This window comes from Amblyomma americanum, chromosome 1 (genome assembly GCF_052857255.1).
Source record: "Amblyomma americanum isolate KBUSLIRL-KWMA chromosome 1, ASM5285725v1, whole genome shotgun sequence".
NCBI lineage: Eukaryota > Metazoa > Arthropoda > Arachnida > Ixodida > Ixodidae > Amblyomma > Amblyomma americanum.
Genome location: NC_135497.1, coordinates 103,049,453 through 103,076,691, shown reverse-complemented (window position 1 = coordinate 103,076,691; position 27,239 = coordinate 103,049,453). Strand labels below are relative to the sequence as shown.

The 27,239-nt window shown below is 47.9% G+C and overlaps 1 protein-coding gene across 1 annotated transcript; it reads right to left on the bottom strand.

Moving 5' to 3' along the window:
- Nucleotides 1–6,355: 6,355 nt before the first annotated feature.
- LOC144134674 (uncharacterized) lies at nt 6,356–26,813 on the bottom strand. The gene is made up of 6 exons (XM_077667532.1): nt 26,656–26,813; nt 19,408–19,569; nt 17,640–17,740; nt 16,426–16,572; nt 6,491–6,577; nt 6,356–6,428 (listed from the first exon to the last, which is right to left on the bottom strand). Exons 3-6 carry the CDS (start codon nt 17,724–17,726, stop codon nt 6,405–6,407), a joined length of 345 nt encoding a protein of 114 aa, XP_077523658.1. The 5' UTR covers nt 17,727–17,740; nt 19,408–19,569; nt 26,656–26,813; the 3' UTR covers nt 6,356–6,404.
- Between the last annotated feature and the right edge of the window lie 426 nt (nt 26,814–27,239).

The following is a 27,239-nucleotide window of genomic DNA, read 5'->3' as shown; positions in this document are numbered from 1 at the left end:
ACTTTTCAACAAGCACTGGAAGGAAGGTACTCTTCCCTCCGAGTCGACCCACGCGAGGGTCACTTTCATCCCCAAGCGCGGAAAACAGCTAGACCTGTTAAACCTCAGGCCCATCTCCCTTACCTCATGCTTGGGAAAGCTACTTGAGCACGTAATCCTAAACAGACTGCAAAATACGTGCGAAGAAAAGAGCTCTTTCCCCACACAATTTGCTAGGATTCCGAAGCCATCTATCAACACAAGACGTAATGCTTCAAACCTCAGAAGAAATCCTGCATTCCAGACATTGCAAACACACACGAGCACTGCTAGCCGTAGATCTCACTAAGGCGTTTGACAATGTCCAACACACAGCCATACTGGACGCCTTATCCAATCTAGGAACCGGGACTCGAACACACACCTACATAGTGGCTTTCCTACTAGACCGCACAGCGGAAATCAAACTAGGCCCTATAGAGTCCCGCTCCTTTCCTCTGGGCAGCATGGGGCGCCTCAGGGGTCACATCACTCTCATTCTCATGACTCGCAAGCTAGAGCGCATCCCAGAACCTCTCCCACTCCCTCTATGCAGACGACACTGCCTTATGGACCACCATGGGTAATGTTGGGACCATGGAAGAAACCCTTCAAGCAGGTGCGGACGCGGTAGTGGGGTGCTCTGCCTCTATAGGCCTCGCATGCGCCTCTGCTATGTCTGAACTCTTGCTACTCTACCCTACACCGAACCACAACAGGAAGGAAAACCCCTCCATACACGTCGAGGTCAATGGTCTACCAGTGCCAGTGGTTGAAAAGATACGTATCCTAGGCATAGAAGGGTGAGGGTTCGGGCTAGTGGGTAGTCAACATGAGGATCCATAGTGCACACAATTGAGGGGACACAACACGAGCGCTAAACTTCCATTGAATGAACTTTATTTGGTGCTGACAGCCTGATAAAGATCACGTAAGGTACAGGGATAACCTATAACAATGATTATTTTGTTAAAGTCATGATGTGTCAAAGGAAGAGATAAAAAACCATAAAAATCACCAATCAGTGAGCAAGTTTCACACTATCGCCCACTCCTTGAAGCTAAAAAGCTATGTATTTTCTTGATAATACCACCGAACGATCACTGATACAATTCTGCAATTGCTCTTTTCCCATTGCTACAGCATCAATTATTTCCCTTGTTTTCTGATCTCTATTTTTTCCTTATACTGAACACTCCTCGAAGTTAGGCGTACAGTTGTGATTATGGCAGTGACGAGACAAATTATCTGGCCCCTCATTTCTAACATTTGTGTGGCTCTCGCTGAGTCGCTTATTTAGGCACCGGCCTGTCTGCCCTGTATACAACTTGCGACATGAAAGCGGCAACCTGTATATAACATTAACGGTGCAAGTTACAAAGCGGTTCTGATGACGTACAGAACAGGCCTTCCTATCCTGCTTGTCCGGACATGTGTTCTTACACATGCGGGATAATTTTTCTGGAGCTGACATGCAAATTTTAACACCAATTTTCTCTGCAATCTGTTTCAGGCCGTGGGAAATCCTGTCAATATAAGGCATTACTTCAATTTTGCTGGGACCTTCTTCATTATCAGTCAACCTTGTGTTATTCTTTGTCTGCGCATGCTTTCTATTACTGATACTACAAGGTACCTCGGGTAACCCAGTTCCTGAAGGAGATCAACCTGATTACTGAAACTTGTCATTAGGCAGGTGCACGACTTATTGACTGCATTAGACAGGCGTGTTTTTACAACTCCTCTCTTAATCAACTTGGTATGCACCGAGGTAAACGGTAAGAGAGCCTTATTGCCTCTAGGCTCATACATCCAGCAAACACGACTCAAAGAAACTAATTTTAGGGTATGATACGGTTTCTTGATTTAAAATTAAAATGAAGGTCGTACAGCGCCAAATGAAGTTCATTCAGTGCAAGTTTAGCGCCCGTGTTGTGTCCCCTCAGTTGTGAGCGCTATCGAACCTCATCATAGGCAGGTTCTTACAAAACAATGTACGAAACACGGAGACCATCTCCAAACTATCAATTACGACATATGACACCATCCGACTGATTAGAAGAATAGCCAACAAGCACCGAGGAATGCGTGAACATGACCCGAGGCGGCTGGTGCAGGCAGTCATGATTAGTTGGATGGTTTATTCCCTTCCCTACCTCTACCTCACAAAGGCGGAAGAAGAGAGCGCATATGCACTAACAAGACAGGCATACAAGTTAGCCTTAAATCTCCCACAACGAGCTCCCACCCCCATCTCCTACGCATGGGAGTACACAATACACTACAAGAACTAACTGAAGCTCATCGAGCGGCTCAGATAGACTCTCCTCCACAAATACAGGTAGACACATTCTCACATCTCTAACTGTTCAGCCAACAGGTCCACCCCCAAAAACACCCATGCCATCCCAACACACATCAGGGACAGACTCATAATTCACCCTCTGCCTAAAAACGTCCACCCAGTTCACAACCAGGCCAGACGCGAAGCACGTGCCAAGGCTTTGCACAAAGCTCATGCAAACAACAACGACACGGTCAAAGTGGACGCGGCAGAGTACATCCACAATTCGGCCTACGCCATCACTGTAGCATCGCATGACCTCAAACACATAGCCTTCTGCTCGATTAAGGCAACAACCTCACTTGAAGCCGAAGAAGCAGCCATAGCGTTTGCCATTTCTTCCTCCACTGCCACACTCATTCTGAGTGACTCTAAAACAGCAATCACGTATTTTTTGCGGGGACGGATTCATTCTACAACCCGTAAATTCTCAATTCTTGCTCCACAGTACCCCGACCAGTTCAAATTGTTTGGGTGCCAGCCCACGCAGGAAACCCCGGCCAAGAAGTGGCCCACTCTCTTCGTCAAGCGTGCTTCAACCGAGCAGGGCACACCGTAGACAGAGGTAGCCCTAGGGACCGGCTCATCACCAATCATAAAATAACCCTCCATTACAAGGAGCAAAGACTCCGTCTACCCCCACCACACATCTTCCTCCCGAAAGAACAACAAACTGCCTGGACACAGCTCCAGGCTCGCACATTCACTTCACCGGCTTCGTTGGCCCTTATTCACCCAGGCAAATAGAGCCCCGAATGCTCTCTTTGTGGGGCTCCAAGAGCCAACCTTGACCATCTTTTATATTTCTGCCACCGTGGCAGAAAAAGGCAAAGAGGATTAAAGGCTCAAATGCCATCGATTCGAATCCTTGCCGCTAGCTAGCCTCCAACTTTAGCCCATGCAAGCTATAACAAACGAGAAATCGTATGACACCGCCCTGAATGCTGTAAGGCGTGGGTGAGGGAAAGAATCCAGGAAAGGCGGTTAAGTCGTTTGAAGCCGGCGCTCCCCCACGCTTCCCTCCTATTTGGCTGCCGTCTCAACGGGCTTGCCGTTGTCAGATGAGCACATGCGAAGCAGACAATGCAGCAGACGACATCGCTGCGCCCAGAGTTATGGACCTCCTTCACCTCGCGACGTCACGAAGATGCGGTGGCGCTGATGTCAGCAGCGACTTTCGCATGGTAGGCAAAACAGCTACCGCCAGCCGGTGCCTACCGCAGCTGCTGCAGCTACCGGCGGCTGCATCATGCCTGCGCACTGCAGAAGCAGCATGTATTGATCAGCTGCGTCACTGTTCGATCCACGTAGTAGCATAAAAGAAAATTTAAATTAGCCCTGATAGGCTTCTCGCGATAAATACCGCATTAGTAAACTGGCTAACGGGGAATGGGCCGCGGTACTAAAGCGCGAAGTCTGGGAGTCGATCGGCACTGCCACTCAATGTGCTTAATAGCATGCAATTTACTGCGTTCATTCACCTGAACATCAGCATAGTACGCTTATAACTGCGCAAGGAAAAAAAAGCACGTATGTAGCTGCGCACGTATTTATGACCTTGAGCCTGTGTGCACGGGGCCCCCGCCGGCAGGTTCACTCGCCCCCAAGGAACGCGTTCGTTTTTTAATAGCACAGCATGTTTTAATGGCACGTTTTATGGCATTTGATATTTACTTGAGAGTGTTTCTTAATATGACAGACGTAATTATTTCATTCGAGTAGAAAGAAGTCTGGTAAGTTCATGCGCGGTCACGTTGGCGTGCTTAGAATAGCGTACCTTAACTGTGCTAAAAGCCACATACTTTTTCATTGCATCATGCATGCGTCATGTTTCATGATGCAGTCCGTGACCGCGAAGGTTGTTTGGAAAGAAGCAGCCGCAGGCGTGCTACTAACAGACGTGTCGAGATTGAGAGGGGGCGCGGCAATGAAAAGTGTTTTCGTTATTTATGCACGCGATATGAAACTAAATTTGGTGCAAATATGAAATTGCTACCCTAGTTTCTGTAATGCCTTTTATTTTTAGCTATACCTGGTGCAGTTGTTGGGTAATTATAATTAACACCCTCGTCAAGTCACCTCAAGGTCTTAAATATTTGAGTAGAAAGTGCGCAAATTTTTTATGCCAGCATGTTCACAAAGCCCTGTTCTGCATATGACGCTATTAATTCATTTTTTAGATGGTCATGTACTTATGCATGCATAGTTACGTGAAAACGTTTCTTACAAAAATAACGAACATAATACTGCACGTGTAGAAAAAAAATCGAGAGATAAATTACACTCCTCAACGTCTCAGGATTCGTTTGCGACAAATAGAATCATTCTATTTTCATGCGTTACGAAATTACGAAGGTGTGAGTGATGCCAATCGCAGAAAATGTGAAAGGTCAGAAAACGAACCTTAACGTTTACTTCCTCGTTTTTGGCCTCTTCGCTTGCGCTTTGGTCAAAGAAATGCGGTCCTGAACTCAAAGAAAGCCTCAAAGAAATTACCTCACAATTTTCGACGACCACGCATTTCGAAAGCGTACTTTATAAATTTCTGCTGTATATTAAGCTATAAATTTTCGTGACGAAACAAAACACCCCAGGGCTAAGAAAGAAAATATTTCCTGAAGTCAAAAATTTTCGCCAAATCGACCAGTTTAACAATGGGAGAAGTCGGCCTGGCTGGTGCGTGATCCTGCGGATAAAAACACCACTTAAGCGGGACAGCTAGAGGAGAATAAGGACACGACGCTGTCCCCACTTTTCGCCACCTACGTATGTCAGCAGACGGTGAGCGCACGTCTGCTCCGCCGAAAGAACGCCAGCACTTCCCCTCACTACTGTCCCGAAGTAATATTATTCTGGCTAGAGCAGAGTGTCAAAAACTTCCTATTTTATTCAATATGCCTAGCGTAGAAATCAACGCCAGAAACGCTTTCTGTTTCCTACTAACCATATATACAATACACAGTGGCGAACTATTTCTCTGAATACGCCGCACGTGGCCAACGCGAGCTGGTGTACTTCAAGAAATTACTAAGCTGTAAACATAAACCATTGCTGTGATTCGCAGAAACTGAAAACGCGCCTACAAGCCTTGAAAACCAGCGCTCAACGCCTCTCCGCAACGACACTCCCTGGCCTTTTGCCTACCACGAGCCTGCTAGCGACTGCAGCGCCACCTCGTTTGTTTACAAATATGAAGGCGCGATCCACTACTGCGGGGCTCCGTTGGGTACACGCTGATTGGTCCCGACGCGGCTGGCTCGCATGCAGCCGACGGGCACGTGGCGCCATCTGACGCCCCCAGGGCGACCTGTGCATGTGCAGTGGCGCCTCGTGGAAGCAGATCACTGTAGCGGATCGCGCTACGCTATAACTCTCACTGCTGCCGCAATGTGAGCCGTCGGACAAAGACTCCCAGTAATCCTTGCGAAAGCTCGTGATTTCTGGCATACTTCTTGGCGTGCGGCTCGTATAGAGGGGGCCTCTCCCGACCTTTCCTTCCTCCAAGTTGTACAACAAATGGTTGTGTCACAATTTTGGTACCAATCTAGTCGGGAAACTGGCACCATATGAAGGTCCGCCAGTTGTTCCATACAAGCAAATAGCGCGTCGGAGACGACAGGGGAGATGGTGGCTTCTCATGGTACCTCTTGTCATAGAGGAAAGAAAAAAACTAGAAGAGAGCGTGACGTCATAACCTTGAAGCGTAGTCATAAAAGATATAATGGAAAGCATCATGCCAAATAGGCCCTCACGTGCAAGGTAGCGGTAGCTCTTAGCCGGATTTCAGTTTCGGTTTCGCTCTCTCGCTGTGTTGCGTCAGACTAAAAACGCACCACTATCTAAGCACTGGTTGGAAGTCTGGCAACTGTAGTGGGCCTATTTCCCAAGAGTGTCAGTGCGCAAAAGGGTCCTCGGTAGCGGCGTCAGAGGACGATGGCTTGCAGAGGCTGAGCGCGTGACGTCAGGCTCCCTCCTAGTGTTACTTCTTCCTCCATGCTTCTTGTGCATGCCGCCGTCGCACTCGCCGCTAGGGGCCAGACGACTACTGTGGCGACGCCTCTGAGACCTGGCGAAACAATGCGTAATGGGTTTCTACGTCTCCCGAGCAGGGTTTTCATTCAGGCCTACCTGACTCTGCTCCAGAAGTGCAATGTCGCTGACGCCACCTGCTTTCCTGTTGCGACCTGCCGCTGGCTCCTCCGCTTGAGCAGCCTTCTGAAATGAGAGGCACGAGTGTGCCAGTTTTGGGTTTTACATCGCATTAGCAGACATGTTTGGAAACATTTGGATACTGTGCTGCGTTATAGTTTAGATTTCTTTTTGGGAGCCTAACAGTTCGCGATCACCCAACTTTTGGATTTTCTCCTAGCAATCAGGAGTGGTATTTTTTAGTTTCTTCAGTTAAGTTCAGTTCAGCTCCGAATAAATTTATTCTGTGCGAAAATAACGCCTGGTTCACTGTGACCGCCTTGCCAAATAGCTCAAAAATACAATCGTTCCTTGCTACACTATTAAGAATTCTATAGGTCAGTGCGTATACGCGCGATGGTTAAGTATAGCCCGCATGGAGCGTTTTTCCGGGCGATTCGTCGGCGTCGACAGCAGGGGAGCGTTTATAGCCTCCAGAGAGAACGTTTTTGCCAAATCGTGTTCTGGCGGTACAGAAAAAAAAACGCCGACGCCGCGCTGATGCCAGTACAGAGCAGCGACAGAGGGCCAATGAGAGCCGGAGCGGACGTCACGTGATTATGGACGGAGCCACGCCGGCATGGAGGAAGAAAAAAAGTGAGGTAGCATGACGTCACACGCTCAGCCTCTGCAAGCCATCCTCCTCGGACGCCGCTGCCGAGGGCCCTTTTGCACACTGACTCTACGCCAAAAAAGGCTCGCAAACCTTGGATATCCGCCCGACTTGTACGACTCGTGAAGAAACACAGTGTTCTCTAAATTCATTAGAACTAAGGATACTACACTTTTGGCTGAATTGAAAGCGTTTGCGCAATCGTTTGAACAATGAAATTAGGTCAGCTAGGACTACTTACTAAAATAACCTATTTGATAGAGAACTCTCCAGTAATTCTAAAGAAAATTGGAAACCTCTTAATCTGCTGGTAAACAGAATTACTCGTCCAAACAAAATTAAAACCCTGAAAGTTGAAAGTACTGAACTAAGTGGATCGTGCTTGGCCAAAGCTTGTAAAGAATTTTTTACCTCAGTTGGGACTTGCTCTCATAACCCTGCCAGTTCAAGACTTTTGGGTTACAAAATTTCACAATCATTGTGTTTTGAACCGACTAATGAAAATGAGGTGTGCATTAATCTAAAACCAAGAAAGACACGGCAAGTCTAGACTCTTGTAATATCCAAACCCATCCAATAAAATATGTGTTACATGAAATTGTGCCATGTTTAACGCATATATATAACATTGTTCTTTCTACCGGCACTTTCCAGCTGCCATTAAACTTGTTAGGGTGGCCGTAATTTATAAAAAGGGAGACAGAAATAATGTAAGTAATTATAGGCCAATATCCGTTTTGCCCTTGTTCTCTAAGAGGCTTGAAAGTGTAATTCATTTCCGTGTTCATAATTTCCTACAACACACTATTATAAACGACTGCCAGTATGGGTGCACCAAAAATAGATCAACAGAACAGGCATTACTTGGTGAAAATGAGTATATTAAGCAATATTGAATCCTAGAAGCTTACATTAAGAATTTTTGTATACTTTAGTAAGGCTTTTGATACGCTTAATCATAATACTCTCTTTGTAAAGCTCGAACATCACGGAATACGTGGTCATGCCCTTAATCTTTTCAAATCATATATGTGCTCGCGATCACAATTAGTTTCCATAAATAATTGCCAACCTGAAGTTCTACAAATTTAAAACGCTGTGCCCCAGGGCAGTCTTCTAGGTCATATACATTTTAATATATACATAAACGACATAGTCAACATAAGAAAAGAGATCAAATATATTATTTCTGCTGACGACACCAGCTTATTCTGCTCCTCCTCAGATAAGAAACAACTCACACCACACCACAAACACACCACTGGATAACTTGAGGTAATGCTCTTCATTGAATTCATTATTAGTAAACCGAGAGAAAACAAAGGCAATAATATTTCATTCCAAAGGCAAGATAGTCACCAATCCTCCTCCAATCCTTTTCAGCGGCACAGAACTCCAATACATCGAGGCATTCACCTCCCTTAGCATAGATTTTACTCCCACAATGTCATGGAATACCCACATTAGCAAGATATTCATCACCCTGTCTAAAATCATAGGTAACATCGCTCGTAATAAACATATTGCTACGGTTGTGCTTGTGCTTGGAACGCTCGTGCTTGGTGCGCTCGCGCTTGGAACGCGAAGAGGACGAAGTGCGTTTCTGCGGCTGGGCTTCGCGTGCCCGGTTGTTCGGCTGCGTGGCTGTAAGCTGTTTCCCTGTAAATATATTTTTCCCTTTTGGTGTGCACATCTTCACGTTACATTATTGGTGTGAGGTGCGGGGTACAGCCACAGCAAGCACGGAACTCCGCAGCGGTCGTCAGCTCGCCGGCTCTTCAACCATGACCAGCGAAGGGGCCGCTCCGTCGGCGTCCGCCAACCCGGCGTTCATTATTGCCCATCCGAGAGATCCTGGGACCTTCAACGGAACGGACGGCGTCGACGTGGAGGACTGGCTCGCAATGTACGAGCGCGTGAGCACACACAACAGGTGGGACCCGACCCTAAAGTTGGCCAACGTCATCTTCTACCTGACGGGCACTGCCAGGGTAGGGTTCGAGACCCACGAGGATGAACTCCCCAGCTGGGATCTCTGCAAGCGCAAGCTTTGTGACCTGTTTGGTAAGCCATTCGGGCGTCAGCTCGCTGCGAAGAAGGAGCTCGCATGCCGTGCACAAATGTCCACAGAGTCCTATGTATCATACATTCAGGACATATTAGCTCTCTGCATGAAAGTCGACGCCACTATGTCAGAGTGCGACAAAGTAGGTCACGTGCTCAAAGGCATCGCAGATGACGCCTTTAACCTTCTTGTATACAAGGACTGCGGAACGGTTGACGCAATCATCAAGGAATGCCGCCGGTTCGAACAAGCGAAGAGCCGCCGAATTTCTCCGCAGTTCACGCGGTTGCCGAATACGACAGCGACGTCGTCCTGTGTAGACTCGACTCCACCGAGCCGTCTGCCGACATCTGAGAGCCTGACACGACTTGTGCGCCAAGAAGTAGAGGCAATGTCCCCCGTTGCGTTTCATCCACCCGCAACAGACAGTACTCCAGCAGTATCCCTTATACAGGCTGTCGTTCGCAAAGAATTTGCCAATCTTGGGATTCAACCTGTTTGCTCAGTTAGTGCCCCATATGCTCGCCGCATGTCCCCGGAGCTCGGTTCTGAACGTGCATACTACCCTCGACGCAGCCGCAATCCAGATGAATGGAGAACACCTGATGACAGGCCCATCTGCTTTAACTGCTCCCGAGTTGGCCACATATCTCGACACTGCCGAAGCCGTCCGTCCTCGACCTACAGCCGCTACCCGCCGGGTTCTGCATATTCCCGCCGCTCTCCCTCGCCCTCGGAAACGACCTCTTCTGGCCACCACGCTCAGACCCCGCTTACCAACCGTTCGTCGTCACCTCAGCGCCGTCGATCTCCATCGCCCCGACCTCGCCGCCCTTCGTCGCCGGCCCCATATGCCCGCTCCCGGTCGGAAAACTGATGGCTGCAGCGTCTGGGGGTGATGCTGCTCTGACGACCCGACCAGAAAACCCTCCTTTAACTCTTCATGCTCATCGGAACATCCTTAACGTCGACGTGGACGGGGTCCCTGTTACCGCTCTGATCGACACTGGAGCGCACGTCTCAGTCATGAATGCTCGTCTTCGCCGTCGCCTAAGGAAAGTGCTCACTCCTGCCCCCTCAACTGTGGTCCGTGTTGCAGATGGCGGTATGTCTATTGTCGTCGGAATGTGTACTGCTCGTGTTTCAATAGCCGGCCGCCATACTTCTGTGCTCTTCACTGTCCTCGAACACTGCCCTCATGACATCATTCTCGGCCTTGACTTTCTCACCGACCATTCCGCCCTTATAGATTGCGCCACAAGCATCGTTCAACTCGCCCTACCTGTTCCTTCAGAGCCATCGGATCCAATTGTTCACCGACTGTGCACCGCCGACTTTGTCCGCCTGGACCCCGATGCCGCCACTTATGTCCGTTTCTCCTCTGTCCCGCCAGTTCCCGATGGTGACTACATCATTACTCCGGTTCCTGATGTGCCCTTTACACGCAGTGTTGCCCTTGCGCATACAGTTGTCACCATGTCGGCAAATCAAGCGTCCCTTCCGGTTCTCAACTTTGCCTCTTACGTTCAGCCGCTCCCACAAGGTATGTCGCTCGCCACGCTGTGCCCTGCTGCCGAATGCGTCGTGTCGGCGGTGAGAAGCGTCCCACCCTCGTCGAACTGCCGCGACTCTGACGTCCCACCGCCTGATGAATATGCAAAAATGATTGCTGCTGACCTCTTACCAGGGCAAGCTCACGACCTTCGGTATCTTCTGTCGTCTTTTCGCGACATCTTTGACTTCGATGACCGCCCTTTGGCTCGAACATCTGTGGTCACGCATCGCATCAACACCGGTGACGCAGCTCCTATTCACAGACGAGCCTACAGAGTGTCCAGTACAGAACGCACCATCATACAGCAAGAGGTGGACAAGATGCTCAGTGAAGACATCATAGAGCCCTCGTCGAGCCCTTGGACCTCACCAGTTGTGCTGGTTAAAAAGAAGGACGGCAGCTGGCGCTTTTGTGTTGATTACCGGCACCTAAACAACATAACAAAAAAAGACGTCTATCCACTCCCAAGAATAGACGATGCTTTGGACTGCCTTCACGGAGCCAAATTTTTCTCTTCAATTGACCTTCGGTCCGGGTATTGGCAAATCTCGGTTGATGACAATGACCGCGAAAAGACGGCATTCGTCACACCGGACGGCTTATATCAGTTTAAAGTTATGCCATTCGGTCTCTGTAATGCGCCAGCTACCTTCGAAAGAATGATGGACTCCTTGCTTCGCGGCTTTAAATGGTCCACATGTCTATGTTACCTCGACGATGTTGTGGTTTTTTCGCCCACGTTTACCACGCACCTCGAAAGACTGGCGAGCATTCTTTCTGTCTTCCGTAGAGCCGGGCTACAGCTCAATTCGTCGAAATGTCAATTCGGTCGCCGCCAACTCACCATTCTCGGACATCTAGTCGACGCTTCTGGTGTCCGCCCGGATCCTGTTAAAGTTAAAGCCGTCAAGGACTTCCCTATTCCCCAGTCGTCTACGGATGTGCGCAGCTTCGTCGGCCTCTGCTCGTACTTCCGCCGTTTCATCAAAAATTTTGCCGGCACCGCTCGCCCCCTGACCGACCTTCTAAAGAAAGACACCCCTTTTACCTGGGGCCCTGCCCAAGAGGAGGCCTTTTCTTCGCTAGTCGACTTACTCACCTCCCCACCTATTCTGGCCCATTTTGATCCGTCGGCTCCGACTGAAGTTCGCACAGACGCCTGCGGTTATGGGATTGGCGCCGTGCTAGCCCAACGTCACCAAGGGCAAGAACGCGTTATTGCATATGCCAGCCGCCTCCTTTCTACAGCTGAGCGAAATTACTCAATTACAGAGCGCGAGTGTCTAGCTCTTGTTTGGGCTGTAGCTAAGTTCCGACCGTACCTGTTTGGCCGTCCATTCTCCGTAGTGACCGATCACCACGCCCTTTGTTGGCTGTCTTCACTGAAAGACCCCACAGGCCGGCTCGGACGTTGGACGTTGCGCCTCCAAGAGTATTCTTACACTGTTCATTACAAGTCAGGGCTTCTCCATCAAGACGCCGACTGCCTGTCTCGGCACCCTGTAGAGCCGCCTGATCCTGGAGACAACGACCTCGGCCCGTGCCTCTTCGCTATCTCCGATCTGGTTAACATCGCGGACGAGCAGCGACAAGACTCTTCCTTGCGTATTCTCATTGATCGCCTCAACTGTGCCAGCCGAGATCCTTCATTGCAACTGTTCGTCATTCAGGATGGCGTCCTATACCGCCGCAACCTTCGTCCTGACGGACCTCCGCTCCTGCTAGTCGTTCCCCACCGTCTCCGTTCATCAGTCCTAGCGGAACTACACGACCTACCGACCGCAGGCCACCTCGGCGTCTCCCGCACATACGATCGGGTCCGACGCCGCTTCTTTTGGCCTGGTCTGTACCGCTCTGTTCGGCGTTACGTTGCCTCCTGCGACCTCTGTCAACGCAGGAAGAGACCATCAACGTTGCCTGCTGGCCTTCTACAGCCTATTGGCGTACCTCTCGAACCATTCTACCGTGTTGGACTCGACCTTCTCGGACCTTTCCCGACGTCCTGCTCCGGCAACCGTTGGATTGCTGTCGCGACCGACTATGCGACCCGGTACGCTATCACGCGTGCGTTACCAACAAGTTGCGCAACCGATGTCGCCGACTTCCTATTGCAGAACGTAATCCTTCACCACGGCGCTCCACACCAATTGCTGACGGACCGCGGCCGCTACTTTTTGTCCCGAGTAGTTGACGATATCCTCCGGTCCTGTGGCACGCAGCATAAGCTCACTACAGCTTACCATCCCCAGACGAACGGGCTTACCGAGCGCCACAACAGGACTCTGACCGATATGCTATCCATGTATGTCTCGCCCGACCACCGCGATTGGGACGTTGCCTTGCCTTATGTCATCATCATCATCATCATCAGCCTTACTACACCCACTGCAGGGCAAAGGCCTCTCCCATGTCTCTCCAATTAACCCTATCCTTTGCCAGCTGCATCCACCCTTTGCCTGCAAACTTCTTAATCTCATCCGCCCATCTAACCTTCTGCCGCCCCCTGCTACGCTTACTTTCTCTTGGAACCCACTCCGTTACCCTTAAAGACCAGCGGTTATCTTGCCTTCGCATCACATGCCCTGCCCAAGCCCATTTCTTTCTCTTGATTTCGACTAGGATGTCATTAACCCGTGTTTGTTCCCTCACCCACTCTGCCCGCTTCCGATCTCTTAACGTTACACCTATCATTTTTCTTTCCATGGCTCGCTGCGCTGTCCTTAACTTAAGCTGAACTCTTTTCGTTAGCCTCCACGTTTCTGCCCCGTAGGTGAGTACCGGTAAGATTACGCTGTTGTACACTTATGTAACATTTGCTTATAATTCGTCGCGGCATGATACCACCGGCTATTCTCCTTTCTACCTTCTGTTTGGTCGGCATCCTGCGCTGCCATTGGATACATTACTACCGAGTTCTACTGCCTCGACCTCAGAGTATGCACGTGACGCCATCTCCCGAGCAACTATGGCCCGTGAAATCGCCCGAGACCGGCTCACCGCATCTCAGACCTACCAGAAGTCAGTTTACGACCGCCGGCATCGCCCAGTACACTATCCGCCGGGCTCACTCGTCCTCCTTTGGTCTCCTTCTCGCCGTGTAGGTCTCTCTGAGAAACTTCTACGTCAGTACAGTGGCCCTTATCGAGTTCTCCGTCAGGTGACCGACGTGACCTACGAGATTACACCTCTTCATGCTCCGACGTCGTCCACTAGCCCTTTGACTGACGTCGTTCATGTAGTCCGTCTCAAACCGTACCACACGCCTGCTACATCATCCACTTAGCACCGGGACGGTGCTTTTGCCGCCGGGAGTTATGCTACGGTTGTGCTTGTGCTTGGAACGCTCGTGCTTGGTGCGCTCGCGCTTGGAACGCGAAGAGGACGAAGTGCGTTTCTGCGGCTGGGCTTCGCGTGCCCGGTTGTTCGGCTGCGTGGCTGTAAGCTGTTTCCCTGTAAATATATTTTTCCCTTTTGGTGTGCACATCTTCACGTTACAATATTTTGCCCGCGAAAACGAATCTCAGCCTTTCTTACGGTTTTTTCTTCTCATATATAGGTTACTGTTCCTTGATATGGGGAAATACTACTGTGTCGAATACAAAAAATTTGTACAGTACGGAAAAAATGTTACAGATCATTACAAATGCTTCCTTTGACGCCCCGACTCGCCCCATAAGACAAAAGTATAAAATTATTCCGGTTGATAAGCTATTTGATTAGAGGTTTGCCTGCTTTTATAAAAAAAATCACGGCACGAAATGACCTTTTTTTGATCCGCACAAGTAGAGACCATGCAATTTTTGCAATACCCAGATTCAGAACAAACTACGGTTGTGCGATGTTCAAATATATTCTTCCGAAATGTTTGAACACCCCTCTCTATAGCAATTTAACAAAAATGTCTTCTTCTGCACTTAGGGAGCTGTTCATTAACTACGTTGTATTTTGTTACTCGGTTCAAATGTTTTTACCCGTCATTTCTCTTTTTTTCTTCTTTCTCCAACAATGTATAATCATTCTCCTGTGTAAGTGTCTCTGCTAATGCTGCCGACTTCTACAGGTGACCTAACTTGTCCAGCGGTCATTGCGAGCCGCTTTTTTTTGCATTGCCCACGGTTTTTGTACGACAAAAGCTGAAAAAAACTTGGCATGATTCTCCGGAAATAGACCCTTCACAGTTACCAGACTGCCAACCCGCTTGGATAGCGGTGCTTTTTTGTGTCTGACGCAACACGACGAGAGAACGAAACCGAAATCCGGATAAGAGCTACCGCTGCTTTGTCATGTGAGGGCCTACTTTCCCATGATGCGTTCCATTATATTGTTTTACCACTAGGCTTCAAGATTATGACGTCACGTTGCCTCCTAGTTTTTTTTTTTCCTCCAGGTACACCGGTGCACGCCGGCCGAGAGAAACGCGCACGCACGGAGGATGCGCGCTCGCGAGCATTTTCCGCGCGAGAGCCAGCGGCTTTACTTCGCTTCCTGCACATCCGTCTGATTTCAGTACCCTGCCTCTTTCAGGTCAGGAAACTCTCTTGACGCTAAGCCTAATCGCTCTCCCTCACTTCTTAGAATGGGAATAACGAGACTGCACTTTTTATGCATTTCTTTCATGTGATTAGGCAAAAAGAGTTTGCACATATTAGCCCTATTTCTTTATTTTCCATTTGAACTTCTATACGATTTTGACAGAGGTGGAACACTGCCAAACTGCAAGAAAAGAACGAATAAAGGCTACGAAAGGTTCAGGTTCAACTTGGTAGGGACGAAAGCACAGATGCGTGACTTCACGACACATGTCGACATATAACTGCGTATCTTTAGGTCAAATACTTTTTGTCACATAGCCTTTTACGATATGTCCCACACTAGCCCAGCGCTGCATGTTGCGCGCTTTGAAGCTCTAAATGGGATTCTGAGTGTGCTTGGCGTGTATTTTTTTTATGTGGGCTATCGTTATCTGCCTCCGCCGAAACATCGCATCAAGCGAGCAGACCCGCCTCCCTCTCCGTGAGTAGCATGGTAAACCATGACACCATACCGAGTAGCTTAACGAGAGACTGATTAACGCCCATGTGTAATAAGAATAACTTATGCGGTGGAGATTCGAAAGCAGTGTTACACCTTCAAAAAGCAGGTGATCACACACTGCCTGCCAAAAAAAATTGTATGGAGACCAATTATCAGTTACTCAAAGAATTCTTACACACAAAATCTATTGACGCAGTGTCAGCCTAGACGTCGCGAATGAGGGCCGCAATTTTAAACGTCGCAGTGTACTTTAACGAGCGCAGCGATGTCAATAAGCGGCTAAATTTTTTGCATCTCGAAATCGGCGAAGTGCGGTTGCACTGATTCGATATCTGATTGCTTGATGCCTCTTTTGTTTTTTACTACATTCTAATGTGAATGACTCGAACTGAAAGATCAAAAATTTGTTCGAATTGTGCTAGATTCCAACACTTCTCATTTTGACGATACCGGTGCCATCACGGTTCGAATTAACCGGCAGTTCGTTGTAAGCGAGCTTGAATTAAAGAGATTTCACTCAAGCAGTTACCAGTTAGGCGGTTTCAGCGGTGTAGCGGCAATCGATGCCTTGCGCCGAGCACTGAACGCACGCTTACTAGAAGACTCACTGGAGGTGTCCGACTGCAAGTGGGCGGAGCTTCGACGCCAGCGCCACCTGCATTCTTGCTGCGGCCCTCATCTCGCCCTCCAGGAACTGCGCCCTGCTTCCCCACGGGGTCAAGTGGAAACGCCAGTCTCTGCTCGAGCGAGGCAGCCTGGAAAGGTCGAGTACATCGCTTGTAGCATGTGCGCATCGCTGTCACAGGTTTAATCACTGATATCACAAGTTTAAACTAATCGAAATAAATGAACCAGGTAAAAAAAGAAATAACAATTTAATTTTAAATCAAACGCTAATTGACCAATGAAAAAGGCACAGCATGCGTCGAGTTAAAACACATAGCGAGAAACGGCAGACGGGCTTACGCAAAAGAAGTAAAGGTCGCGGCAGGAGCCATGCAATTAAGAAAAAAAAAGCTCCAAAATAAAGCACCATTAACAACAAATAAAATGAGGAGACAGGTTTGGTTGTAAAATTTTAATATTTCCTCAAACCACCCGGAATACAAAAAAAACAAATTAGGACAGGAGTAGGCCACCGGCAGTCGTTGTGGAAGAGCTGTGTGCTATATGTAGTGTCGGCGAACCCTGCAAAAATGTCCTCTCATCAAATTGACGTCCTCAGCAAAAACGCAGATCAGGCTGCTGCCTGTGAGAAATCACAGTGCCCCCACGCCGAGTTCGAAAACAAACCTTAATAAAATTTCCCACGTTCCTCTAAATTTGATATAACAAACTTTCCCGCGTTACCAAGCTTCGACTTATGGCGACCAGTCAGGCTTCCCCACCTCTCCATCCTCCCCTTCCCACCCTCTCGCCCCATTCTCTTGCCCTCTTCCTCTCACTTCCTTCTTTATTCCCTACTATCCCCCTTCTCCTGCTCTCACCACATAACGCTTCCCTATTAACATTCATTGCCCCCACCTCGTGCCCTGTTCGTGCAATTTCCCTTCATCATCTCCCTTGAAAGCACAAATGATGATTTCTCCATCTTTGCCTCCTCTCTACCAATGCTTGACATGCCAACACCACACTTTTTTCGATAATGGGGTTCTAATGCTATCGCAATAAATAAAAGAACAAGGGAAACCAACAGGTCAGGAGATTTGTCCTGTATTCTTCCTCCCGCTTTTGTTGTGTGCCACAGGAGGCAGGTTAATGTGTTACCTGCTACTCCAACCATTTCACTACGTCTAACCAGAATGGTTATCAACCAGCTTACCAGCTCAAGGGACAACGGTGACCTCTCGGAGCACACTCTGCTGGGTGGACGGGCGCGTAGGCGGACGCGGGTCCTGGCCACGTCCATCTCCCTGTTGACACCTTAGATGAAAGTGGGGAGCAAGAACAACAGATCATCAACTACAGGCGCAAGAGAGTGAACAAGTGTGCTCGAGAATTTTGCGCCATAATAGTTGGTTGTGGCGTGTTGCGTGTAGTCAGTGTTGTGTGCTGGGAAATTGTATGGCGCATAAGCGGCTATGAACACGCCGGTCTCTGAAGACATCGCCTTCATTTAGAAACTTCAAATTGCAACAAACCAACCACTGCCTTTCTCCTTATACAAAAAATGGGTGTGCATTTATTAGAATTTTCCACTCCTGTAACAGCCTGCGAAGGCTGACAGAAAGAATGAATGAATGAATGAATGAATGAATGAATGAATGAATGAATGAATGAATGAATGAATGAATGAATGAATGAATGAATGAAATGGAATGTAAATAGTTTATTCTACATCTATCGACCAATCATTAATTTAACTGCCACCAGCTACTGTGAGCAGTTTGCTCTCAATCCAGTGGGCCTCGGTGGCCCACCGAAGTTCCTCCTCCGAGAATTTTACGCTCACAACGCTTACGCTGACGACGCCGCCAGATTTTTGGCAGAACGGGAGCCTTAACGCTACTGTGTTGATATCTTCTTGGAGCGCACGTTGAATGCAATTTATCCATGATAGTATTTCCTAGGTGCAGTCTGCTGGCGACTTCCTCATCCACACGGTATCCCATTTACGTTTTTGGGTCGGCTAAAATATAGGGAACAGGGTGTCACCTAGTCAAGGCCAATTCGTTCAGTGTTCAGAAAGTGATCTTCGACGTCAGCAGCCTCAACCTTCAGTGATTGTTCGGCATTCCTCGAATGATCGCTGCAGACGCATTGGCCTCGTGCGCCACCCAGCCCCTTTCCTGAATTGTCCTGACAGGCACACATTTGTTGTAACGTTTGTGTCCCATCGCCTCGAGAAATCAAATGATAAAACCACGCGCCACTTATAGCAAGAGCAAAAATGATCTAAAGCGCCTGAAATATACGCTCGACATTCAATAAACTGCTGCAGTGCTCTCTGGATTGCAGTCGATAATTGTCCTGGCCACAGGAAACACAAATCAAGAGCGCTGTGCGCCACGTAGGAGGTGACGCGAAGGGCCTTGAATATTGAATCTAACCGCTGTTGCGCATAATACAAAAAAGTTAAAGCAACCCCCCGAACACGCGGATAGAACTTCGGCGCTGCGTTCCCGTGAAAACCAGTCTTATGGAGTCGTTTTTTGCCAGGAATATTGTTACATGTCACATTTGCTTGCGCAAAGCTACCTCGATATTATAGGTGATGGGATTGCGGGCGGGGTAAGCAAGTAATTTCATGCACATAAGCAGAATGTACCCACCTAGGGAGACATCCCCGCGTTGGGAATAAACGTAATGGAAGAGCGGGGAGGACTAAATCAAATTCAGTGCATAATTTCGCCAGTACCGCCGACGGAGTAATTGAAGCGCCACTATGGCGGTGAACGAGCTCAACTACAGCGACAGAAGAGTTGTATAATCAGACAGCAATAAGACAAAATTTTGGGAAGTTTCAGTTAAGTTTTCCCAAAAGCACTCTCTTGAATCATTACGATGTAAAATTTTGGGGTTCTACAACTGTGGCAAAAATTCTCGGGAAGGTATCCCTTAATGGGATCTGCATTAATAGCCAAGCCTACCTCGGCCTTGCGGCACCTCGTGTATCCTCGATGGTGTCTCTGCGGGAGCCACCTGCTTTCACGTTGTAGAGGCCAAAGCACCTGCTTTGTCATTGAGGCCGTGGCACCTGCTTTCACATTGCGGGCTTGAGGCGCGGCTTTGCCTTCCAGGACTCAGTCTGCCTGCAAGTTGAAGCAGAGGAGACCGCATGTTAAAACGTCAGGGTAAGAGGCCACCTGAAATTAACATATCTTTTATAAGCGGCTATCAGAGTCTGGCCAGACGTGTAGCACGTGGATCTGGCAAGGGCCTCGCATTTCAGTGGAACCCGTCCTGTGGAATTAGTCACAGGATACTAGTTCCACCAGAATCACCAATCTCGGAGGTCGCGATGAGCCAGCCAGGGTCGTGTCTGCGACGATGATCACTCGCCCTCTAACCCTGTCTCTAAAAGAGCGAAAATCTATCATGCGTAAGCAGTAGAGCGAACTGTAAATGCGGTGGGTAAGAGAGTGCATTCATTCGCTGCCTCTGGCCCTGTGTCGTGGCGGGGCACATCACCACTGACCTTGTACGACTGCAGGCCAGGAACGGGGTTAATTCTACCGTCCATTAACAAATCCTAACCAGTAGTCCCACGCCTGCAGCGCCACCTGCAGGGACGCACTTAAAACCAGCGTCGAACCACATGCGAATATGTATGTGGTTCGACATACTTCCAACCACATACGTCTAACCACATACATACGCACAAAGGTGCGTTCACAAGATCGCTCGGATGTTTACAGAAATTTTTTGCGATCACACTTTGTTTCGATGTTTTCTAATCGACTAATACGTGCGTCCGTAAACTGCTTCACCAGCATTTTAAGGATCTTGTTTATTACCTTTTCATATGCTCGCCGGCTAGCGCGACCCTGACGGCTGAAGCCCTGCTCGGTTTGCACTAGCACTAACTGGACCCCGAACGATGACTGCGACGCAAAGTACAAAAAAAAGCGGCCACTTAAAACGATGCAAACCTGACCCGACGTAACGTGCGATTTACCAAAGTTTCGCCGAAAGTGCTAGCCCGAACAGCACAGGTAATCTGCGCAATATTGAAAATATATTGGCTAAGGCTGTCGCGTTGTTGGACCGGCTTTAGCCAATATACATCCAATATTGGTCCGATTAGTTGTACTGCAGGGGAGCTCGTGGACAAGCAGGAAGTTCTGCTAGCCGTCGTGTTATAGAACACCCATACCTACCCCTGCAGGTTATTCGGGCAGGAGTCCACAGGTGGCGGGAAGTGGCAGAGCCACCGGCTATTTCTGCGGGAGGAACTGGAAACGAAAGTCGCTTCTCCAGGAAAGAGACCCCACTGTAGTAAGAGGATGACTCGTTTAGCAGGTCGCTGAAAAATTATATAGGGTACTAATAACAGTACCAAAAAAGTCCACAAAACGGGTTCCGCGATCTGCAAGTGTAAGGTGGAGAGCATTTTGGGTCGGAGTACCCACGTATGTGACTAAAGACTCATGACGTGATGCATTTCCTATGAACGGCGATCCTGATAGTTCAAGACACAAGCTATAACAGGTGATTCGGAGGACTACAGAAGGAATATACCGTATATATATTCGGGTAAACTGCTGTACTCGTGCGCACGCGTTCCCAAGGAGCTGCCAGATGAGGAGAGCCACCTGCTTCAGTCATTATCATTTTAGAGCATGTATCGCTGTGCATCTTAGTGCTATCTGTTAAGTTTCGTCCATGAAGTTCCGCGAAATGTTCATTTGAGCTGCATCTTGAGTGATTCGTTTTGCCAGTATGCCGCAGGTGAGAGTTTCTGACGGGAAAAACGACGCTTAACCGCGTACAATACAGCTATTAAGCTTCGAGGTGTCACATGCGCCAAAAAAACACAGAAAGCGCGCAGCAGGACGCAGCTTCGGCGTCGGCGAAAAGTGCGGCGAAGAGAAAGGCCTTTGTGAGGATGATGACGATGACAGCGCGAGCTGCGGTGACAGCGATAAAGAACATTTAAGTGATCCCGTACTAGCCGCTAGATATGGCGTCAACGTCTAATGAATCATAACATATTTACATCGAATATCGCTTGGAAATGTAAGTCAAAAGTGCCGCTTTCGGATAAGGGCCGCATCCTAACCTTACCCAGCCTAACGTAACCTAACCTAACCTAAAGTGCGGCCCTTACCCATATATATAAGGGCATCTGCCGCTGGAATCTGTGACGCAAAAAAGGGAATAACGGCAGGTGCATCAATTCTGAGAGCTGGCTTCGGTATAGCTCAGGGTTTTTACTTATATTGAATTTCATTGCCTTCTAGCTCCACGCAGATCGTGTTATATCGGACTATCTCGACGGTACACGGGCCCAGCTTGAAGCGGTAAGAAAAGACCAGGTCCCAACGTTACGCAGGCATCTCCCGATTCGTTCTCGAAAGGACCTCTTCTCTTTTTTTACAACTTTTGAATTATTATGCCCAAGCTTTCATAGCATTGCACTGTTGTTCCACGACTAATACTGAGTGCGACCGATAAACACGAAACCAAACACATGTTTAACTTTAGCAGGTATTGCTCCCGGCTTGCATCATGGACTCGACAGCATTCGCACGAAGATTCCGCTTCAGGAAGTCGAAACAAAATGGGCCATGCATTTCCGAAGGAGTTAAAATACGTTTGAAATTCATATTTCAATCATTTGGGCTGTTCTTAATGCCATTCTTCGGAAAATGCGATATCATTTGGTAGTTTGCCAACATCCAAATATTCAAAAGGACCCCCCATTTTTCAATTAGGCTCAGCCTGAAAAAATTGTGGTGCATTAGTGGATATTGGTAGGTGAATTCAATTTTGTAAAAATGTGAGTAGTGTGGATTAATGGGTGGATTAAGAATAGTGGGTCGGGTTCGTATAAAACCATACGATAATCCAATGCAAGGTGCTCATACATTCGAGTTCTTGGGCCACCGCGACGGAACCGCGTAAAAGGTGCCAAAGTTCAGCGAAGTGCGACCACTGGCCCCCTTTCGCCATGCCGCCACACTGGCACACTGCCTGCCAGAATCGCTGCCCTCGCCTGTTGATGCGGCTAGGAGCACTCTTCGGCATAATCGGGACGACATGCGGCTAAGAGTAGGAGGAGGATCAACAGTGAACCGAGTTCAGGCTCACTTTGGTTTGGTTTGGTTCATGGGGGTTTAACGTCCCAAAGCGACTCAGGCTATGAGGGACGCCGTAGTGAAGGGCTCGGGAAATTTTGACCACCTCGGTTTCTTTAACGTGAACTCACATCGCACAGTACACGGGCCTCTAGAATTTCGCCTCCATCGAAATTCGACCGCCGCGGCCGGGATCGAACCCGCGTCTTTTGAGCCAGCAGCCGCGCGCCGTAACCACTGAGCCACCGCGGCGGCGGGTTCAGGCTCAGGCTTGGACAAAGGCTAATACCGCTACTAAGCTAATACCACTAAGCTAATATTAAGCTAATAAATGCTAAGCTTATACCACTAAGCTAACACCGCTGAGCGCTTGAGTACCCAGCCCAGTAGACTCACGCTGGTACTCTGCTATAAGATCCCTACAAAAAAAGTTACTGGGAGAAGATAAACAGACCAACGGCGCACGAGAGACCAAACAGCTGGAGTGAACGGGTAGTGAACCTTTTCACACCAGAGTAACGCGTTTAGAGAACGAAGAAAGTAGCTTTACAAGGACGCGTTGAAGTTGCTCGATCGACACCAGCTGCTGTCGTACGACTTACGACTAAGCCGCAACGCTTCATCTCGGGAATGAGACAAAAGTTCGCGAATGCACAGCGTTAACCGCACGTGATTAGGAAAAGCTGCCAGAGACTCGGCTCTTGATTACGAGAATCAAATGGAAGTTGCTGGATGCAGCAAAGATACGCCGGGAACACGCAGCGTATTATTGCTCCAATCGGAACCCATACGGATGACCCTTCTCAAAGGTTTTCAGCAGTGAGAACGCTGAGAAGGCGCTTGTGCACCATCATAAAAAGCGGGCTCCTAGCTTGCCGGGGCAGAAACCCGGAAAGCCTCCGACTCCCTAAAGCATAAAGTCCTTCTTGGCAAGTTATATCCATACGGCATTTGTAGAGAACCGCTAATGCTGCTTGAGTCCTACATAAGTAACAAAACACAAGGCGTTTCACTATGCAGCCAACAATCTTCCTTGTTACCGCTTGTCTGCGGTTTGCCGCAGGGATGTATACTGTGCCCCGTTCTTTCTAAAACATATATTAACGATTTAGTGCAAATTGACAAAACAGTTAAATTTTTCATTCATGCTCCAGACAGTAGCTTCTTAATTATCGGCAGTGACCCAAACACACTAATCGTGAAACGTAATGAAATACTTGATAAACTGTGCGTGCGGTCGCAGGAAATTTAATAAAATTAATGCTAGGAAAATGAAAGCGATATTATTTCGCGCCCGAAATAAAATATTTAAGGTGAACAGTACAATGCGATATTTATGCCAACCCTTCGAACTTGTCGAAGAACATAAAATTCTGGGCGTAAAGTTTCAGAGCAATTTGAGCTGGAACGATCATATCGGTCACATCTGTAAAAAGCTTTCTGTCGTTGCTGGCGCGCTATCCCGCTGTCGAATGCTATTGCCTGTAAAAGGTAATCATCAAGTATATTGTGGGTTATTTTTCTCTTTTCTCTAAAATAAAATATTGCAACCTAGCTTGGGCTGCCACAGCAAAAACCAACATAAACAACATCTTCGTCCTTCAGAAGAAAATTATGTTCCACATAGCAAATATTGATCCCGGCTTGACCACCGCCAGTAGTATTGATGACTACAATCTTATCCGAATTCATCACTTTCATGAGTATCGCGTCTTCAAGTCATTTCTCTTTTCCACAAAAGAGTTTCCTTTTTTGGAACGTGCATCTTCATTGACAAGCCATGAACAAAATGTTGCTACCCGTAACACCGACCCTTGGCTCATTCCTCCTTTTCGCACCGATTATAAATTGCAGTCCATAAAGCACAATCCACCTGTTATATTAAATCGCCATAAAGAAAGGAATAATTTTTCACGCAAAAAGCTAGATGAACACTCAAGTCAATATATATATATATATATATATATATATATAGAAAGTGCATACTTATATACACTCTGTACAGCATTTCTTTGTATATACTGGCTGTCGCCGCTCCGTAAACCTCTCCGGGACACAGCCAAGGCCAAGTCGGACCCCTTAGCCCGGAGAACGTTCCAGTGTATAACTGGAGAATAAATTGAATTGAATTGAAAAATTGAACCTCTCGCAAAGTAAGTGGGTGGTCATGCACTAGACACTGCTGCAATGCTCACGGTAATTGGTGAACATCACAGTAAGGAATCGTAGCGCCACCAGCGGTTTTCAACGCAGTCCGATGTCCCCATCACTTCCCTTTACAAGTACGAAGCGCTCTTTTTGGCATTTTCCGATCCACAGTTTGATGGCCTCGTCGCACTGACCCACTCACCCGTGTTCGCCGCAGCAAAGTACAGTTTAAAGGAGGGTCGATTCTTTCAATTTCTAATTTGTCATGAAACTTTCCTCAAAGGGGCTGTTGTACTGCTTGGTGTAGTGAGGCTCACGGTTGACGCTGTCAAAGAAAAACAGCCGGAGAGCTCGCCGAAGAGTTTCTCTAGTAGTCCACGGTCATTGAGGCGCACTTACCGTAATATACTCCAAGAAGCTCATGGCTTTTCATTTTTAAAAATAATAACAATTGTGTTATTCAAAACAGCGACAGAATATTCATCATGGAAGGGAATACACTGGCTGGACACCATGGTAAGCTAAAGTACTCAGAAAAGTTACAGAAAAGTTAGCATACATGTTGTACTGTTTATTACTAAGGCATATATATATATATATATATATATATATATATATATATATATATATATATATATATATATATATTAGCAAACAAAGCAAATGAAATAAGGGGCTCGTTTGACAAACATTTTAAGGAAGCCAACAGTCACCGAAACCAAGGTGCATAGTGGAATGCTTCTATTTTTTTTAATTTGTAGTGCCAGTCAATTGGTTTAAAGAAAATGACATAGAAAGCAGCTGAAAAAACAACCATGCCGCCGGTGGGAACCGAACCCACGACCTCCGAATATCGCGTCCGGTGCTCTACCAACTGAGCTACGGCGACGGCTGTCCACTCTGCTGCTTTCGTGGGCATTTATGTTTTTTGCGTGTAAGCGAACCTTAAGGGTGTTCACCAGCGCCACCCTCGTCCATAGCGGTGGACGTAGCACGTCCTGTAATACCGCCAGTGTGACGTAGAACGTCATCTCACATCCGTGCATCCGTGAAAACGGGCGTTTTTTTCATATATATATATATATATATATATATATATATATATATATATATATATATATATATATATATATATATATATATATACACACATGCCACCCCGGTAATGAACAGTACAACATGTATGCTAACTTGGTAAGCTAAATTACTCAGAAAAGTTGCAGAAAAGTTAGCATACGTGTTTTACGGTTTATTACTGGGGCAGTGGTCAAAGTGGAAAATGCCCGTTTTATAAGGTGACTAACGTTTCACTGCTGTGTAAGTACGGCTAGCGCAGATCACTATCATACAGTAGGGGCCCCGCCGTGGTGGCGGGTCAGGGCTAATGGAGCTCGGCTGCTGACTCAAAATACGCGGTTTCGAACCCGACCGTGTTGGTAGAATTTCGATGGAAGCGAAATTATAGAGGCCCGTGTACTGTGCGATGTCAGTGCACGGTAAAGAACCCCAAGTGGTCGAAATTTTCGGAGCCCTTCGCTACAGCGTCCCTGATAGCCTGAGTCGCTTTGGGACGTTAAACCCCAATAAATCCTTTTCTCCTCCCGGCTCACGGGAGGTAGGCCCCAAGAACGACCGGCAAAGTCTCGGTACTTCGTTCCGGAAAAATCAAACCAGCAAAAAAACAAGGGTAAAATGATCAACTTGTGTACTATGTACACAAGCCGTTGTTTTAATGGTGAACTGTGTAGTCCACAATTTCGGAACTAACTGGAGATTAAGCGGCAGATGTTTATTCGAGGCCTTGAGTTAATGCCACGATAAACTTTTGACACTGAGTGTAGCTATCGTTTATCCTCTTTTGGCGCATTGGATGAAAGAAGGCCGTTCAATGGGTTACCAAACATCCGAAACAAGGGACCCAAATTGCCCAATGAGAAAAAGTAGGCTTACCGGGCCAAGGGGAAGCGTGGTACTCTCCATGAAATATCCTGCCGGGTGGGAGAAACGGAGGGTGACGGGTGTCCTCGCCGATGCCACCTGCTTCCATGCTGGCGCTACATGGCTGGCTTGTGCTTCCACGCCGGAGGGGAGACAGAAGGCTCTTGTTGCAGAATAGGCCAACTGCAACGGCAGGGGCGTGTCGCAAGAGACCAGACAGATCACGTGCAACCTAGGACTGCACACAAAACCAACCCCCCACACACACGCACGCACGCACGCACGCGCTTACACACACACGTGCGTACACACACACACGCACATGTACACCCACACGCGCACACACACGCACACGCACGCACACACGCACACACACACTGTAAGAGTTCTTCCGAACTTGGCCGCTTCAAGTGAGAAGCTTTTTCTAAATTGTCTTTTTCGAAATCCGCCAGGCAACTCGGTCGAAGCGTGATTGTGTCTAAAAAACGGTCGGATGTACGATATGAAGAGATTAGAAGAATTAGGACCTTAAAACCATCGGATGTCTTTAAAGGCATGATGGTGAAAACTAGAATAAAATTGCGGTTGGCTGGTAA